The sequence below is a fragment of the Trachemys scripta genome, chromosome 4 (assembly GCF_013100865.1).
Source record: "Trachemys scripta elegans isolate TJP31775 chromosome 4, CAS_Tse_1.0, whole genome shotgun sequence".
NCBI lineage: Eukaryota > Metazoa > Chordata > Testudines > Emydidae > Trachemys > Trachemys scripta.
Genome location: NC_048301.1, coordinates 3,638,795 through 3,657,595, shown reverse-complemented (window position 1 = coordinate 3,657,595; position 18,801 = coordinate 3,638,795). Strand labels below are relative to the sequence as shown.

Sequence of the window (18,801 nt, the reverse complement as noted above, 5' to 3'; positions counted from 1 at the left end):
TTTGATGCAATACTACTTGTTTAAGACCCAGCAAACACTTGGGAGTTGCATTAAGGAGAAGTGAAACAAGTAGCTGATTCACACTATACATATTAAGGGAATAACTGATCCAAGGATGCTGAAAGAATTGGAACTTGTATATAAACAAGTGGTCTCATCATAATATTGGAACTGAAAAGTTATGAGTAAGATAAATTATATTTTTACTAACGACCCATAACATTTATGAACAGTTTTGTGTCTGTTTCAGTACCACAATGCAAGTGGTGACTGAAACAGTCAAGACATCAGCTTACACCAATGGTTCTCAACCCGCGACCCAATCAGCACACAGCTGTGGTCCATGTAACATCCTCAGGGCCATACACGTAGTATTGGATATGGCCCACAATGGTAACTAGGTTGAGAACCACTGGTTACACAATACATATAAAGAAATCATCATAATCTTACTTGCGCCCATAGAAAAGAGAGCGGATTTATGCTGGAGTGAGCTGGATCTTCTCTCTTTGGAAAGTGATCTTGAATTATTTGGTTCATATACTGCAGGAGTGATAAACATTTTGTGCAACTTTGGGTTTATTCCTTCAGGAATCAGACGAGGGCTTTGCTGGTAAAAGTGAAGCATTTTGTTTTCTGAAATTGCTTTGTAAATGCTCTTTTTGTTGGACTGGCTTTGATTGTAAGTCTGTAAAACAGAGGATAAGTCACTTGTTACTGGAGAGTGTCACCTTATAACTAAGAGAATTAAAAGGGCACTTGAACATTCATACTTTTGTTACGTATTATATTTTTGAGTCCCCAAACACGTGTTACAAAAACAAAAGAATACAGGCCAAATACATCAAAGCCAGATTGTGACCCCTTTACTCAAATGAATCGCCCCAATGGAGTCAATGGAACTACTTGTGTGAGTAAGGGGTTCACAATCTGACCCCATCTCAGGACGAACAAAGGAGAAAAAAGATATGGATGACAATAATCAGGTCATCTGGTTACACAGAAAAACATGTCCACATCTTAAAAGTTCCAATGGGGAAAAAAAACCCCAAAACACAGAACAAAAAAGATTGCCACTCCCTTTCTTCCCACCCCATTCTTGCCGTCCCACTCACTTACCGTAGGCAAGTAAAATGAGGTGAAGAGATGGCCTGACAAATTCATTTATGAAAACGATTCAGACCATAATACATAGCACTGAAGAAAACACAGAGATGTCTGAGAACGTCATCTGAATAAGAAACCCCCAAGTAAGGCATAACTACAACAACAATAGTATTATACAGAATTTAATTTTTTTGTACATAGTATCAGAAGTGGGCATGTCCCTTGAGAGAGAGAGAGAGAGAGAGAGAGAAGTAGGAAGGAGAAAACCCTTGCCTGTAGGTGTTTAGAGTAATCCAGGTTAGATACAATGTGACTAGGCTTGGCCAAATTTGATTTTTATTTTTCAAATTTCGATTAACAGCTATGTTTTTAAGTATTTTTCTTTTAGATTTTTAGCTATTTAAATTTTCCCAGTTGTGCAAAATTATGGTGTTTAAAACTATAATAGTCTGTATCCCTTTCTTCACCAAGATGAAACTTCTGAATAAAACACAACAATACTATTTCTTTTGTTTTTCTTATTAAAAGCATGAAAGGACAAGTCCAATAAGATGCCAATTATAAGCGATTGCTTCTGTGATGCAGACATCTGTCTAGTAGGACCATACTGAGACGAGAGGCCATCAGTTGGCAACCACTTCTGGTCACTGTTAACTTGGACTGTATTTGAAAAGATTACTTATAAGTGAAGAATGCCAGCTCTCAATCAGTTTGCAAGAAGTTTTTGTTAGATGAGACTTTTTAAGGAAGAAAATCTATGTAGGGAAACAAACATGCTAGTAAGGCCAGCATACTCCTTGAAAAATCTGTATGGAGTTGTCTGACAACCATCCTGAATAATTTTTCTCTTTAGAACCTATGGGGCTGAGCTTTCAAATGCCTCTTCTTACACTTGTTACTCCAAAATCTTTGGATGTAAACCTGAGACCCGATTCTCCACTCCCACCATTCTTAGCTTCCTTCCAAAAGTGGTGTTTGAGTTCCTCTGACCAGCCTGTGCTAAAGTGGAATCTAAAGCTTACAAATGTATGATCAGAACAGTCTGCCTCAAAGGTTTCCATACAATAACCTGAAGGTCACAGGAATCCAACTGCTTCAAAAGGAAGCTTCAGCAAAGGATCACATTAGTATCCCATGACATAGGGAGCTTTTAAACACGTACAATAATCAGGCAGATTTTGTAGGTGGGAACTGAAAATATCTACTTAAGACATTTAAACAACATATTTCCCACCTTTTTCTTTTCAAATACAATATGCCCTTCTGAGAGGTTCCTCTTTAACAGACAGGAGTGACTTAGGATACCTTGTCTGAGAATCAAATCTCTCATCTCAAACTCTAAGCCAGATACAAACATCACATCTTGGACTGGAATAGTATTGAGTGAGAATGTTAAGCGGAGATGGCATGCTCAGCTCTTTAACAGTCACAAGAGATTTCCATTCACGTAGGTCTCCTCAGACCTCACCTCACACTCAGCACTGCTGTTCCAAGGTGCTTATCACTAAGGCTGCGATTTAGTCACGGAGGACAGGGAATCCATGACTTCCAAAGACCTCTGTGACTTTAGGCAGCGCTGGATGGGAGCTGCAGGGTCCCGTGCTGCCTCCGGAGGCAGGGAGCTGTAAGGTACTCCTACTGCACTCCCCGCCACCGCGAGTGCCAGAGGACTGCTGCTGCGCCTTGCTGCCACCGTGAGTGGCAGAGGACCTCTGCTGCGCCTTGCTGTTACCGGGAGCGGCAGGGGACCCCGGCAGCTTGGGGCCGCCAGCAGAGGGGGACCATGGAGCTCCAAGCCCTCACTCTAATGCCAGCTCTGCCACTAATTATTTTGTGACCTTGAGCAAGTCACAACCTTATATGCTTCAGTTTACCCATCTGTATAATAGGTATCATTACTTACCTGCCTCAAAGGCTTTGAAAGACTTAAGACTGAAAAAAAAACCCAAACACAGATGAAAACTTGAAGTACTAAAGTTCCACATTTCCGGAATGTGGCTATACAAAAGGAGGACTATCAAAGTGTATTTGCAAATCCAGCATGGGACATTTGAACTATTAATGCAAAGAGTTCACCATCATCATCAAGCTCCCCAGGATTTTAATCAATCTGCATGCAATTGTTTTGTGAGACTAAGTGATGAGACTGAAAAGTTAGAAAATACGAGAGATTTCTTAACTCACCCGTTGTTCCCGTCCTTCTGCAAGTATGACAACAATTCTGCCTTTCCGCTTGCGCCCAGTTCGACCCATTCGCTGCACAAGACGAATTGGACTTTTCTGAGCATCAAAACAGATTATGAGGTCAACTTCTCCAATATCTAAACCTTCTTCTCCTACACATGTAGAGACCAGTGTATTATAGCCACCTTCACGAAAGCATTTTACCACCTAAAAATGGATTAAAACACATATCATAAATCTCCTCTACTGTCCTAAATAAACCCTCACCATCTTTTTACATTCCAGCCTTGTGATTAAAATTCTCAGCTTGTTTTAAAATTGTAGAAGCACAATCTACCTCCTTGCAAAACAGTTAAGTATTCCATTTTAAACTGCTGACTAACAAATGCTGCGTGTCAGTATTTTATCAATGTTATTCTACCCATGAACACAGAATCAAGACGTTTCACACCTTATCCAGCCTCAAACTACCACATACACAAGATCAACCTACTCCTACTAATCAATTGTTCAATTTTACAAATATATATTTCTGCTACTCCACTAAGTCAAGACATAGTCTAAAATCTTAATTTTTAGAATTCTAAAAAAACTAGGGAAAAAAGAACTGTGCTCAATTCATTCCACGTACATTTCCATTCTTTTCAAATATCGCATATTTTTTATTAAAAGAAATCACACAACAAAATTATTAAATGCAAATATTTTCTTTTTATACATTTCTTTTTGGTCAGATGATCTGAAAGAAAAATACTTTGCAAGTGGATGTCATGCTTCCCAGGGCTGAGAAGCACCTCACTATCTGACTTTAGGCTGAGGAAGCCATGTCTGTGTATGCTGAGGGGTCAGCTTCCCAGCCCCACTGGCCACGGGCAATACAGGCACTCTCTCTTCTAGGCCTACGCAGGCCCCACTCTCTCTATGCAGGTTAGCTCCAACCATCTCCCTGGAGTGTCCAGCTCCTGATCCACGAGACGTCTGTAGTATTCACAGATTTGCTACTTTCAAATCCCTACTTACCACTTTCACCTCAAGTCACTGCTCCACTTAACACACAGAACTTAGATGGGTTTATAGAGAAGTCAAGTATAAGTTTACTTAACGTAGCACAGAGATTTAAGTAATAACTAGGAGAAGTACTGGAAACAAATTGTTACATATAAAATAAAATCATAACACGCATTCTAGAGGCTAAACTTAACTAACTACTCATGTGTTATAGACTATTGCTCACCCAAAGTCCTTTCAGCATTTTACAGCCAGGCTGGCTGCGACCCTCCTTTCATAAAACATACTGTTAGCTTGTCTCCTCCGTGAAGGATCCTGTGTGTTTCTTTGCATCCCTATATAACAGACTAGTCCTTTGGTCTTAGTCATAAGCAGGATACCCCTCTGCTGATTATGCAAATAGGCATTAATTGTGAGACACACAATGCTTACGGCCAGATAAGAGAAAAGCATCTGTTACCTTCTGCCTGAAAGGAACATGTGCGAGGTCTGTCACTTCTTGGTGACTTGCCTCAGCTCCCAGGCCTTAAGAATATAGTTTTTAGTATAGATACGTAACTCCTCAAATATTATGCATGCCTACTTTCACAATGATTATGATGACCGGTGGGCCCTTGGCTCTAAGTAGAGACCACACATGCCACCTTTTGGTGAACTGTTATGTAGATATCTGATCCAGAGGATCCCTGTAAAATCCTATGCACCCCTTGGACCCGCTCCAGTTGGCATCAAGAGGTCTCGAGATTACAGTTGTTTATTTAGTGCAGTGGTTTACTTAGTACAGCAATTTACTAATGAAACTTAAAACTACACAGTCATTTCTATATAATATATATTAGCACATCACATTCTCTACATCCATCTTCTCAAACAAGACTGATTACATCTTTACCTCAAGCTGCTCTTTTTGTGTAAAGCCCTTCATGCTCTTTCCTGTGGCGTGGCCAACGAAGGTCATTACTCTGACAAGTGGATGGTGCTGGGAAAGCATTTCAGCAATTTCTTGGACGCTGTCTCGAAACGAGGAGAAGATCATAACTCTGGTATCACTGGGTTTGCTTTCAGGTATGCTTTGATCTGTTTAAGACAAAAATAAGTCTATGAGCTAGAAAAGGATTTTATATACACAATAAATAAAAAACACAGGGCCAGATCACTCCTGCACTGGGCATGCGTAACTCCCATCACTTCAATAGGATAAGATTGTGCCCAAATGGATTCCATTTCATTTTTTGATTTACACAGTGTGCCCATCCCATTTGTGCTAGGAGCACAAAGCCATCCAAATTAACATAATGTTAAGAAAAATGTCAATTACAAACTTCCCAACGTATTAAAAAAGAAAACTCTCCTCATTCACTACAGAAAGGATACAGTCACTCCCTGGAACATACCAGGCAGAACTAACACTGGCTCTGCTCTGGAATTTGATCCAACAGAGGGCCCTGCATTGAGAATACCTTGTCCCCAAGTCACAATTTGTTATAGTGTATTGCTTTATAAAGCCCAAAAGTGCACTCAGTAGATGCCTCAAAATAAAATTAAGACATGGCTGTGCAACAAAGAATCTGCTATCTAATTTCAGACCCAAATACATAATAACCAAACAAAAGAGATAACAAAAGTCAGGAGGGACAGGTGAAGTAAGGATGACTTACTAGCAATAAAAATACACAATACTCAGGAAAGGCTAGTGCACAGAATGGTAGAGCAGAAACATGGGGTTTAAGTTATAAATCAGGATAAATAGCTTAGTTGATGAACACATCTAGGTACTGATAGCCTTTATCAAATACTACTAGAAGTCTGCAACTTCGGCTTCCTGTGTGAGCTCAATAGGTAAGGGAGCAATAAGCTAAGCTGCATACCAGGACTTCCATTACGCTGTGGCAGCGTCCAGACTGCAAGTTACTGAGTGTTGTAGATTCATACCCTGGCTTGCCATGTAGACAAGCCCCTAAAAGGCAGTTGTCCTGCCACTATCTAAAAGGCTCTGCTTTACCTACCATAGGGCTATATCCTGTCCCATCTATCTTCATACAGTCACATCACCTAAAAGATTGTGTTGTCTGTATTGGTTTTTGTTTATTTTAATGCTGCAGGTAAGCTGTTCTTTTGTAGAAAGTATAAATTTTGTTTTTAATAATTTGATAATACACCTCTACCCCGATATAACGCGACCTGCTAGAACATGAATTCGGATATAACGTGGTAAAGCAGCGCTCCGGGGGGGGGGGGGGGGGGGCAGGGCTGCGCACTCCAGCGGATCAAAGCAAGTTCAATATAACACGGTTTCACCTATAACGCGGTAAGATTTTTTGGCTCCCGAGGACAGCGTTATATCGGGGTAGAGGTGTATTTTGAGATCGCAGGAACCAAGGAGAGAAAATCATAAGGGGTAGTGAGCTATGGAGAAGAGATAAACACTTTGAAAGTCAGATGTTATAAAGCAAAGTGTTTTATTCAGTAGATCAGTTATTTAGTATTTGTAGTGCAGGAATGCCCATAGGCCCCAATGAAAAACTGTAGCTGAATTTTATTGCGTATTTTCACAGCATCATTCTGGGGTTAAAACTGGGATTAAAATGGGATTAAAGCATGGTTTGTTGATCATTTGATGGGTAATTATCTGAGCTATAAGCAGTATGATTATGCAGTTCTGTGTACTCCTTCCAAGTACTGCAAATACGTTACCACCAGGTGACACAAAAGCCTGAGAGGTCTTAGAAAAAATCAGCATGCACACTTGATCTTTGTCTAGCTCTAGAAGGAGATCATGAATTACTGAAACTAACACTGCCTCACGGCAATACCCAGGCCTAACCACTGTCTGAAATGGAATATGGCAATTGTAGGACTATAGGTAATATAAGAGCTCCTGTCACGGAGTGTGGGGGACACAAGGCCCTGCACCCCCAGCTTCCTGCGATTCACCATGACTCTCAGCCAGCCAGTAAAGCAGAAGGTTTATTTAGACGACAGGAACATAGTCAAAGACAGGTCTTGCAGGCACAGACAACAGGACCCCCCTCGGTTAGGTCCATCTTGGGGTCCCAGGGGCACCACAGCCCCATTGGGGGGGCAAAGCCCCATCTGGGCTCCCTCCATTACCAGCCAGCTCCTGAAAACTCTCCCCCAGTGTCTCCTCCCCCCACCTTTGTTCAGTTTCCCGGCAAAGGTGTCACCTGGCCTCTAACCCCCTCCTGGGTTCTCACGTTACATGCTCAGGTATCTTCTCTCAAGGCCAGTCTCCCATACCCCAATGCAGACCATCCTAGCCACACTCCCCTGCCTTCCCAGACCAACACTCCCCACTCAGCATTCAAAGACCACATTAAGAACAGTCCCAGTTCGTCACAGCTCCTTTATCACAAACTTCTAACCATCTTCCCCCCTCCAAAAGAAAAAAAGATAGACATAAACATGCAAATAACTGGCAAGACTGATTGTATGAAGAGATGGTTTCTTGTGAATAGGCATAACACTCATTTGTTGGAGAGCTGCCGAGATCCACCTATGTTTCCATGCTGTGCCTATTACTCTAGTATCTGAATGCCTCCTGAAGTTAGAATTTAATATAGATATATTTCACAAAGGTCTCTCTCTTTCTCACTCTCACTTTCACTCCTCACTTCAACCAACAGAAACTGCATTTTATTTATTTTTCTTTTAGTTGTGTGTGCCTGGTGTGTTTGTGTGCAGTGACATTTTCTGCAAGGTCATCAGTATATTGATGAATGGTATTGTTTGACATAGGAATGGTTTCAGGGCCGTCCCTGCTTGTTCCCCAGTCATAATTCTACACGTCTATTGCTGCTGGAAGTAAAAGCATCTCACCAATGGTGTGTGCATGTTTGCATTTTTCAATTCGCCTAGCCAGAACATAAGATGCTCATAAGGCTTTTTGGGTAACAGCTGCTTCTTTAGACATTACTTTTTTGCTGCTTTAATTCTTCACGTTTCTGAAGGAAAATATTGTTGGGATCTTTTTTACAAATTCCAGATGTCTGGTTTCTAAATGTCTGTGTCGTTTCCTTGGCCTCATACTTTCATTTACTAACATTTTAAAACAAATGACACATTGGGGCTGTGGACTTTCTGCAGTAATATTGAGACACAAAAATCCAAGCATAATGTAACTATAATTGGATTGTCTGCTTTTCTTCCTTTTCTGTTTAACATTATTAAAATCGTCAACTTCAGCCAAACGTTTGCTACATGTACGTTTAACACGTGGTAAAAATTGTTCCAGTATAAGGATGAGACCCTGTCTCTCCCTCAGCCCCTTTTCCCTAACTGCGAGTGCTGCTGCTGCAACGTGGCTAGCACTGGGAGGCTCTCTTTGCCTCTGCTTCAGCAGGGGTCTTTCAGCTGATAGGCTTCCTGCTCAATGCTTCCCCAAGCAGGGAGCCTCTCTGTGAAAGGCCACCTCGACAAGCAGAGGTACCCAACCCCTGCAGCAACAGGAGCATCGGACACAGACCCACAGATAAGACACAGGTGATTTTTAAGCCCAGTTTAATAGTCTCTTAATTAAAAGCAAGCAAAAAATTGAGATATCAATTAAAAACCTTTTCCCAACAACCGTGGCTCCACTATGAACCATTTATGGCTCTCCAAGGGAGCCACAATTTATAGTTTAGTACTGATTTAACAGATGCAAAAGTGGAAAGACGGGTTTTCTTTATTTCTTCCACAGAGAGGGCATAGGCTTACAAAAATTCCTTATGTTGGATGCGGTCTGCGCCTGCCTATATTTTACACTGCTGATGTACAAATTCTCTTCCTCTGACTCCTGTCACAGATTGCAGAAAACCGGGGAGATCTGTTGGGAAGGATGTCACTTTGGTGTCAGTGTCAATCACTGTGGTTATGGAATAGTCCCAGTGACTCACTTAGTTTTTGGTGACGCAGAGTTACATGCAATGATGCTTTGGAATTTTACTGGATCCGGGAGCTTCTGGGTGTGGACTAGTGCGATTGCTTCTTGTCTGCAGGAGGGAGATCACCAGAAGGTGTTTCTTGTATTACCTGTATTTAATTAAAGTCTGACAATCTAGTGCAGAGTGTGACTGGCTGCATGTGTGTAGATCCAGAGATTACTTGGAAGAAATCAAGGGTACAAAGGGTAAAAGTGGTTGTTTTGGGCCACTGCAGTGTCAACACAGTGTTTAAATATACGTGGACAACAAACCTTGGAAACAGCATCACTATTTCACAGAGCATCTCAGTCGACTCCTTTTCAAAAATCTAGAGATTAGCAGGATGCCCATGTTGCTAGATTCACGGAGTAGGCTGGTGCCCTGTGTTGATTTTCTGAGGACGACACTGTGAATAATAAAGGGCTTCCTGATCTCTGACCTTGCGTTGATCAACAGGAGAACTACGCTATGGTGTTTGCTTTGGTTATAAGCATGTGCAAAGCTGCTGTTCCATGTTTTAATTTGACAAGTACCTCCTGAACGGCTTTCTGGATGCTGGTTTACACTTCCTGTGGCTGTTCCTTCCAGGAAAGACTTGGACTGAGGAGAACTGGTGGATGTATGTTGTGATGGATCAATGATACTGATGATGCCTAAGATAGCCAGCACATGAATGGCAAACATGGTACAGTAACTTACCCTCTGTGTTACAAAAGACTGCTTAATAATTTATGTGTACATTTTAATTTTGCATTGTAACTGTAAAATTGTTAATCTCTTGCTTAGAATTGATGCCCAGAACACACTATTCACCCACAAGGTTCAGAAATCTTGGTCCATACTTAAATATTAGAAATCTCAAACATTTGAACTGAATTGAATATTAATTGCTTTTAAATATCAGAGGGGTTGCCGTGTTAGTCTGGATCAGTAAAAAGCAACAGAGAGTCCTGTGGCATCTTTAAGACTAATAGATGTATTGGAGCATAAGCTTTCATAAGTGAATACCCACTTCGTCAGATGCAGTGGGTATTCACCCATGAAAGCTTATGCTCCAATACATCTGTTAGTCTTAAAGGTGCCACAGGACTCTCTGTTGCTTTTAAGAGTTCTGGCAAGCCTTCCTGCTCGTGATCCGAAGTAGCCAGGATTTACTGATTTCAGGACACATTGCAGGGCCAACATGTTACAACCTATGAATCTTCAAAGGTCAAGTGAAAGGCCAGAAAGGACCATATTATGATCATCTAATAAGTTCTGTCTGAGCTAAAACATCTCCCTTAGAAAGATGTCCAGTGTTAATTAAAGATCTTAACTAATGAAGAATCTATCGCATCCTTAGGTAAGTTATTACCATGAATTACTCTCACTGTGAAAAGTGTGCGCCTTATTTCTAATCTGATTTTGTCTAGTTTTAGCCATTGGCTCTCATTATGCCTTTTTCTGCCAAATTAAATAACTGTCTACTATCAGAAATCTTTTCCCCTTGTAGGTACTTGTAGACCATGATCAGTCAGCTCTGAACCTTTTTCCTGGATAAATTAAACGTACTGGAGCTTCTTTAGTCTCTCCCTAGTTTTCCACACCTCAAATAATTTCTGTAGCTCTCTTCTGAAGTCTTTCTAATTTTTCAACATCCCCTTTGAAGCATGGAAACCAGAACTGAATACAGTATTCCAGTAGGTATGCAGAACTAATAATCTCCCCTTCTCCTACTTGGTATTCCCTGGCTTAAGCATCTGAAGATTTTGTTCATCCTCTTAGCTCAGACAAGTACGAGATGAGAAGATGAATGGCTGTGTTAACATTAATTATGAGCTGCTGCTTGGTAGATGAGCTGAGCTGATTAAACTTTACTGGATTTGGAAATTTAACATAATTGACACGGTACTCAGAGTACATAGCCAGGCACTTTTTATGTTTATAAAAAAGGAAAGATTATTTAGCACTACAAACAGCTACTATTGCAGAAAACTGGAAGGTGGCTAATGTTGCACACCCAATTGTAAAAAAAATTTGCTTCTCTTTTTCCATTTGGTTACATGGAAAAAAAACAAATCTACAACTTTTTACTTTGTAGGAAGTTTCAATAAAATGTTTTCCAGACCTAGACATATAAAATGAACAATAAGATCTTTATAACCGAATAAATAATAATAAGTAGCAACATAGTTCCAGTAAAATTTCTGCAGTCTCTGAAACAACTGTCAACACAAGCCTCTTACTTCTATGGTTATTTGGACAAATTATTTTATGTATTATTGTGCTAAGCATACACCAAAAGCATCAAGCTTTTTTATCTAAAATGGGAAAATTAGTGTTTTACTAACAAAATTATTTTTGTGCTTTTGGCAAAAATTCAATGCTGTGACAGTAGAAAGATCTATAAATCAATGAATGCATATCCGGCAAGAAGGAACTGAGGGTGGGGGGAATCGGCAGTGCCCTATATACCGAGGCATGGGCGCGCCACTCCAGGGGGCGCCAGAGCCGGTCCCCTACGGATTCTGCTGAGGGAAGAACTTCTGGCACCGGTGCATGTGGTGAGCACATACACCTAAGTTGAATGGACATGAGAATCACTCGAAGAAGAACCAGTCAATTTGGAGAGAGCACTGTTCTTCTGGAACTATTTATCACACATACATCGTCCATCATACTCATAAGTATATGCATATTACATAAATATAGATCGCTTTATATATATATATATATATATATATATATATATATACACATTCTGTACTTAAAGAATAAGTGATATAAATTTGAAAAGAATACACTGTACTCTTCATTTATAATAAGAGGTTAAATTCCTGCTTTAAGTATAAAATTCAGTTTAACCTTACTGTGAAGCCATGGCCAGTACCTCCATGTATAAATGACATGTATACATACTCATTGTGACCAAATACACCCCTACCACACTATTGTAATAATATTTTCACAAAGAATAACTTGTAAGGCATCATTTGAAAACTTACTTTGCTGGTCAATATTGTCTGATAAAGTATGTGTGGCAGGATTCTACCCTAGTATGTCACATTCATGTAATATGACATGATTCCATATAACCAGAGAGATGAGATCAACTTGCCAAGCTGGCCTACCTTAAATTTGTTTCTTCTCGCATTCCCTAATTTTAGGATTCTTCCAATTGTTCTTTTCAAATCAATGGTTTAGGCACTAAAAACTGTTTTATTTTCAAACATTTAACTTCCTGATGCCAGTGGATATAAAATATATGGAGTAGGACTGAGGGGGAAGAGAGGCTGTTTTTGGTGTCAAATTCTCAATGCTGCAAGCACTGATTGCGCTACAAAAAGAAGTCTGAGAAATTCTGAAATTAAGACTGGAATCACTTTTTAAAAGTCAGACTTTTAAAGCCTAATTAGCTTGATACAGTTGAATCATTTAACCTTATCTGAAAGTGCTCTTTTCTCTTTAGCATCAATTAAAATATTATAACAAAATAAACATTTGCATTATTTAAAGCACAAATATATGCACTGATTATCTGAGGTGACTTTTATGGCTTTTCACAGAATCCCAAGTTAGAAATGTCAAGCATTGTATCCTTGAACTCCATAATGAAGAGTGATACGCCTTTTCCTCCCTATTAACTGAAGTATTCAGTGGAAGAGCTCTTCCAATTCTTCTTCCCAAGGAAGGAACTTTTGCATAATTAAAATATGAATTTTAATTTTCTAAAAAAATTTTAACAGCACACAAAATAAACCCTATAAATCACACTAAAGTGAATCAAGTAAAAATACTACAAAGAAACAGAAAACAAACACATTAATAACATATCAAGTATATGAGGATTTTGTTTATTTTTAATCCAACTCATTCTTGAAATTTCACATTTTTCCTTTAGTTATGTAGAAGTCAAGAGCTTTGTTCCAAGTTCTCTGCCACTCAGGAAGATGACATTGCATCAGTTCTTGTTTACACTTTAAATGTTCCCCGCACAACCATACTAACAAGATTTTTTTTTTTAATGAAAGCATAGCTTCAGGGGCATAATTCTGCAGAGGGAGTTGGATTCCACAGCCTGTTCTGTGGCTATGAAATCCCGAAACAAATGAGACCCCAGTAATAAAACTAAAATGTTTATTATCATTGTTTTAACATTTGGTCAGAGTTGTGCAAGAATTTATAGTAAAATAAGGTTAATGAAACCTATAAGGAAATTTCACTTAATTAACTGTATGATGGCAACTTGTTTTTTCAGTGATTGCAACGGGGTCCACTCACTACTCTGGCACCTCCTCAGCCTGTCTTGGGAATTAGCTCTGTGGTTGAGTGCACCCCCTTCGGGTGGTGCATTGCACCATAACTCCTGCTCTTGGACCCACGTCTCTCCAAGGACCACAGCGTCCTCTTCAGTGATACAGCCCTCCAGCTGTGCCGCACAGTGTGCTCCCCCCTGCCAGGGGACCTGCAGTGGGAGATGAATCCCTGGAAGGTCTACGGCCATCACTGCTGCATCCTCCCTGACAGTCTCTGACCCAACCTGGCTCTGGGAACCCCTTTCCTATCCCGCTTCCTCCTAAGGGGGCAGTGCCTTTTTATACGGCCACCCTCATGGCACCAAAAGCAAATTCCTTGCCTCTTCTTGACTACGGGCCCTCCATAGTCCTTCCCTTGTTCAGCCCCTTCCCTTAGGCTAGCCTTGACCCTGAAACTTATGTAAGGACATTCCCTCTGTAGGTGCCCCACAAGCCCAATATGCCCATCCCCTCCTTGTTTTCCTCACAGAGGAGATTCTCTTGGGCTCTTGCTCCTTCCCGCTCTCTGGTTGAGGCTTCAGTCCCCATCCCAGTAAGGGCAATCTCTTTTCCAGTGCCCTTGACACTCACAGGCATGACAATCAGTTAGCCCAGCCACCGGCCTCCTGGCCCTGGTGCCTAGCTTCTCCTCACGCTCTCTGCGGCTTCTATTAAACTCTCTCCACAGGAGCTTTACGGGGCCTGCTGTTCCTTAACCAGCCGCCCCCAGATAAGTCTGGAGGTAGCACTTGGGCCTTCCATTGCTTCTGTTGATTCTCCAGGATTTCCTGTAGCAGGGTCTCGAGCCTTCCCTGCTGTCAATCCCTTTCTGCCTGGGTACTGACCCTAGGGTCCAGCCTGAGATGACGCAAGAACCCTCCGCAAAGAAGCCCTCTGCATGCTCTGGATCCATCGTCCCCACCTTCAATATCTGTCCTTTAGTCTCTGAAGCCCCCTTGTACCTGGGCTATCGTCCCCACAGTCCTCTATCCTCCCCTTGTATCGGGGTGACTGTGTGCACGCATTTTCCACCATGTGCAACGTGCTCCACTCACCACTCTGGCGCCGCCTCAGCATGTCTTGGAAATTAGCTCTGTGGTTGAGGGCACGCTCTTCGGGTGGTGCATTGCCGCCGTGACTCCCGCTCTTGGACCCACGTCTCTCCAAGGACCGCAGCGTCCTCTTCAGTGATAAAGCCCTCCAGCTGTGCCCCACAGTGCGCTCCCCCCTGCCAGGGGACCTGCAGTCTGCTGTTCAGCCACTTCCTGCCAGTGGCAAACTGCAGTCCATAATCTAGCCACTTCCCACGTGGCTCCGGCACCCTCTTTACTGTTGTATCAGGGCCTCAGTCTGTAACTCCCCAACAGCCAGCCAAGAGCTGTCTCTGGCTTCCTCAGCCCCTGTTTTCAGCACTGCTCTGTCCAGGGTGCTGGCAGTTCTCTTGGCCCTTCATGGACACAGTCCTTCCTCCCTGGGCTCCCAGCAGAGAACTGCCTTCCTCTGCCTTGCAGCTCTCTTTTTATATGGGCCTGCTTGGCCGCCTCTGGCGCAGCCTTCCTAGGGCTGCTTTTAACCCCTTTTATTCTAGTGAGGGGCAGCTGCCCCATCACAGGGATATTTTTTCAAGCGGATAAAACAAAAATACCTAGCAAAATATGCAAGAGAGTTTCAATCAATTAAAGAATAAGAACATAAGAATGGCCATACTGGGTCAGACCAATGGTCCATCTAGCCCAGTATCCTGTCTTCCGACAGAGGCCAATGCCAGGTGCCCCAGAGGGAATGAACAGAACAGGTAATCATCAAGTGATCCATCCCCTGTTGCTCATTCCCAGCTTCTGGCAAAAAGAGGCTAGGGACACTTCAATTAAATGAAACAATTAAAGAAGAATATTATGGATTCATACCCAGACAGTGCGATTAGATTACATTTTGGAGACTAACATTTACCTGTACATCCCTTCCAGGATTTGAAGTGTTCTACTACGACTTCTTCCAATTTCTTTAATTTTGGATGACTGTAGATGATTTTATTTTTATTTGTAGGTCCTGTAAATCAAATAAGGTCATTTTTAAAAATATACCTATGTGTCTTTATCTGGAGTAAGTACAGAAGAGGTTCTGTGAACCTTGTTTTCTTATTCTACTTCTCTCTTCCAAGTCTGACAAGCACCAATTCCCAACATTTCCAATCTAATTACAATAACTATCTAAGACATGAACCTCAGGAAACTCATTTCTGCAACGCATGTTTGTTAAACCCAGTTTTTCAAGACCTGCACATTACTTTTATTGTGGTCAAATTAAAAAAGTATTGCACAAGGCTAGTTAAGAGATTATAATAATAATTTATAGTTAATTCTAACTGAACTTCAACGCTTCAGACCTACAAAACTGTGATTTGAAGGCAGATGAAATTGCTTATATAGAACACATAAAGCTGCAATATAACTACACCTCTACCTCGATATAACGCTGTCCTCTGGAGCCGAAAAAATCTTACCGCGTTATAGGTGAATCCGCGTTATATTGAACTTGCTTTGATCCACCAAAGTGTGCAGCCCCTCCCCCCGGAGCACTGCTTTACCGCGTTATATCAGAGTTCGTGTTATATCGGGTAGCGTTATATCGGGGTAGAGGTGTACCATCGAGTTTTGTGCTACCTTAACCTTAAAGTGCACTATGAAAGAGAAGCATCACACTGAACATCAGACTTATTTTGCATCAAGAATCGTCAGCAGCTAGGCTTTATGTTGAACAGAGCGTTTGCCAGGTTTAAATTTTGAGGGGAGAAAATGATCTTCTAGAAAAAAGTCAGGAAGCAAATATGCTGACTTCAAAGGTAAACACTGACCTGTTCTATTGTTGTAAAGAAGATTTCCATTTGCTGAAGTCACAGACGTGTCTGAAAACATGGTTTCAAGTTGCCGATACAATTTCATGAAGTCCTCATTCCGGCTAAGTTCATTCCTGGCACGAGTCAAGCCTTTATAAAAAGATAAGATAGTTTAATATTCAATCTCTTGAGTAATGTTAAAGATTTGGTGTTTTGCTACATATAACTTGAATTTAATTTAGAATCAATTCCACATTTCTTTAACTGAAATACAAATAGAATTTTCTGAAGAAGCTAAAGTTATTATGGAAAGGCTTATGTAATTGGGAGTCAATATTATTTCAGGGAGTGTTAGTGTGTACATACGAGGATTAAATGTACACAACAGAAGTCTACATCCTGTTCAGGCAAATTAAAAAATTATTATTAAAGAAGTCTTAAGCTTGTCCTTTTCACCAACAGAAGTTGGTCCAACAAAAGATATACCTCACTCACCTTGTCTCTTTAATATCATCTAGTTTATATTAGGAAACTGGCCAGCTGTTGAAGATGCTTTCTGCACTCAGAGGGACCCACAGCTGAAAACAGTTGAGCTACTAGTATAAGCAGGACAGTGTTACGTGTCTTCTTGAATGTTTCTGTAACAGTGCAGAAAAAAGGTTTGTCCTGGTTACCCTAACAGCTGAACTATTGCCAGCACTGGTTCAAGGGAATCCGTTGTGACTGAGGATGTTGTCTGTAATCAACTTCCCATTGTAGAAAGGGCTTAAGGGAGCAGTGAAACTGAAGAACTCTTTTTATTTATTAAAAATAATGAATGCATATTCCAGTGCATGCATCTACTAATACAACAGTACTATCAAAAAATGTCAAAGTAAGCATGTATGAAAGCAGTACATTGTAAAAATACCAACGCATGAATGTCACAAGACACTAGCATACACATTACTATTTGCTAATTGTTTCTATGATCTGAGGCATTCTGTAAGGTTTTTTTTTTTAATTGGTATCAAACTTCACTCTCAGACAGCAGTAATAGCAGTCACCAATAACTCATTTAGTAATTTTGTAGCTTGCATTCAACCATCCAGAAGCGCTAATGGTATCATGAATACAAGATTCATCAATTCATCAAGACTTGAGCAATAAAATGGTAAGAATCAAGATGCTTGGTCTACCTACAAACTTGCATCGGCACAGCTGCACTGATGCAGCTGCGCCACTGTAGCACTTCTGGTGAAGACACTGTAAGCCAACAGGATTCAGCTCCTGTCGGCTTAACAACTCCACATCTGCGAGAAGCGGTAGCTATATTAGTGGGAGAAGCTCTCCTGCTGACATAGAGCTGTCTACACAGAGAGTTAAGATCAGTATAACGACATTATTCACACCCCAGACTGATGTAGTTATTCCGAAGTAAGTGTGTAGTGTAGACCTGGCCAGATTCATATTAGTTTCTTTCTAAATTAATAAGGGTACGTGTATATTGCATTGGAAATCCAGGGGCAGACTCAGATGTGAGCCCAACCCCGCTACCATCCACACACAAATCTTTCTGACTTGGGTCAGCAAGCACTCAGGACCTGGTTTCTTGGATCCATCTGGGGTGCGTGTAGAGGGATCCAAGCCCTAATCCCACTGTGACTTGAGCCCAAGCCCTGTCATTTTGCAGTGTGAATGCAGTTCAAGCCACAAACTCAAGTCAGAAGGTCTGCATAGTGCAGTATGGACACGCTAGCATGGTTGAGAGACCCGGGTCCCACAACTGTAGACGCAGGTTTACAATACAATGTGGACGCTCAAGCATGGGCTTGGAAATACCAACTCAACAAGTGCAGGTCCCACAGACCAGGGTTTACAACACAGTGTAGACATATCCTAAGTGGTTAAAATATATTGTGTATTTTACTCTATGCATCTGTTTGTTCCCTGATCCCTTTCTAGATAAGTGGTTCTCAGCCTTTTCCATACCATGGCCCCATGTTACAAAAGGAAGTTTATGGACCAACATTCCTTTCCACCTAGCCACAAAGAAAGGGTGGGTGGCAGTGACCTATGGTTGAGAAAGAGGTTACTCGCCAGTAACTGTTATTGCTTGAGAGTGACACCACTGCACACTCACACTTCTGTGGCTGACATCTTCTGGCATGGAGCTGCACAATCGTCTTGAGAGCCATTTTGTCCCTTGAGGAGAATTCTAAAGGTTCCAACCACCCCTCAGTTCCTTGCCTAATTTTGGAATTATTGACCTGAGACTCAAAAGAAGTGGAGGAGAGTTGGTGAGGAGTGGGAATATGCAGAGGCGACATGCTTGAAGAACTGTTACTGGTAAATAATCTCTTTTTGAGTGGCTCTGCATTGTCCCATTTGTGGGAGATTAGTGAACAGTACCTCTCAGAAAATGGGATGAGCAGTTCCAGGTGAACAAGGACTTAAAAATGATCACCTTTGGATGACAGATCAAGAAAGA

At 41.3% G+C, this 18,801-nt stretch overlaps 1 protein-coding gene across 3 annotated transcripts in view; it reads right to left on the bottom strand.

The window, feature by feature from the left end:
* Positions 1 to 18,801, bottom strand: part of FANCM (FA complementation group M) — a 132,519-nt gene that overhangs the window by 52,760 nt on the left and 60,958 nt on the right. For all 3 annotated transcript variants that reach the window (XR_004645432.1, XM_034767999.1, XM_034768000.1), the window contains exons 7-11: positions 16,350 to 16,481; positions 15,446 to 15,544; positions 5,192 to 5,376; positions 3,292 to 3,498; positions 454 to 688 (exon numbers count right to left, since the gene is read on the bottom strand). Coding sequence is in view for 2 of the 3 variants with exons in the window: in XM_034767999.1 (XP_034623890.1) it covers positions 454 to 688; positions 3,292 to 3,498; positions 5,192 to 5,376; positions 15,446 to 15,544; positions 16,350 to 16,481 (858 nt within the window). In the remaining variant the exon portion in view is untranslated. The remainder of the gene's footprint in view (positions 1 to 453; positions 689 to 3,291; positions 3,499 to 5,191; positions 5,377 to 15,445; positions 15,545 to 16,349; positions 16,482 to 18,801) is intronic.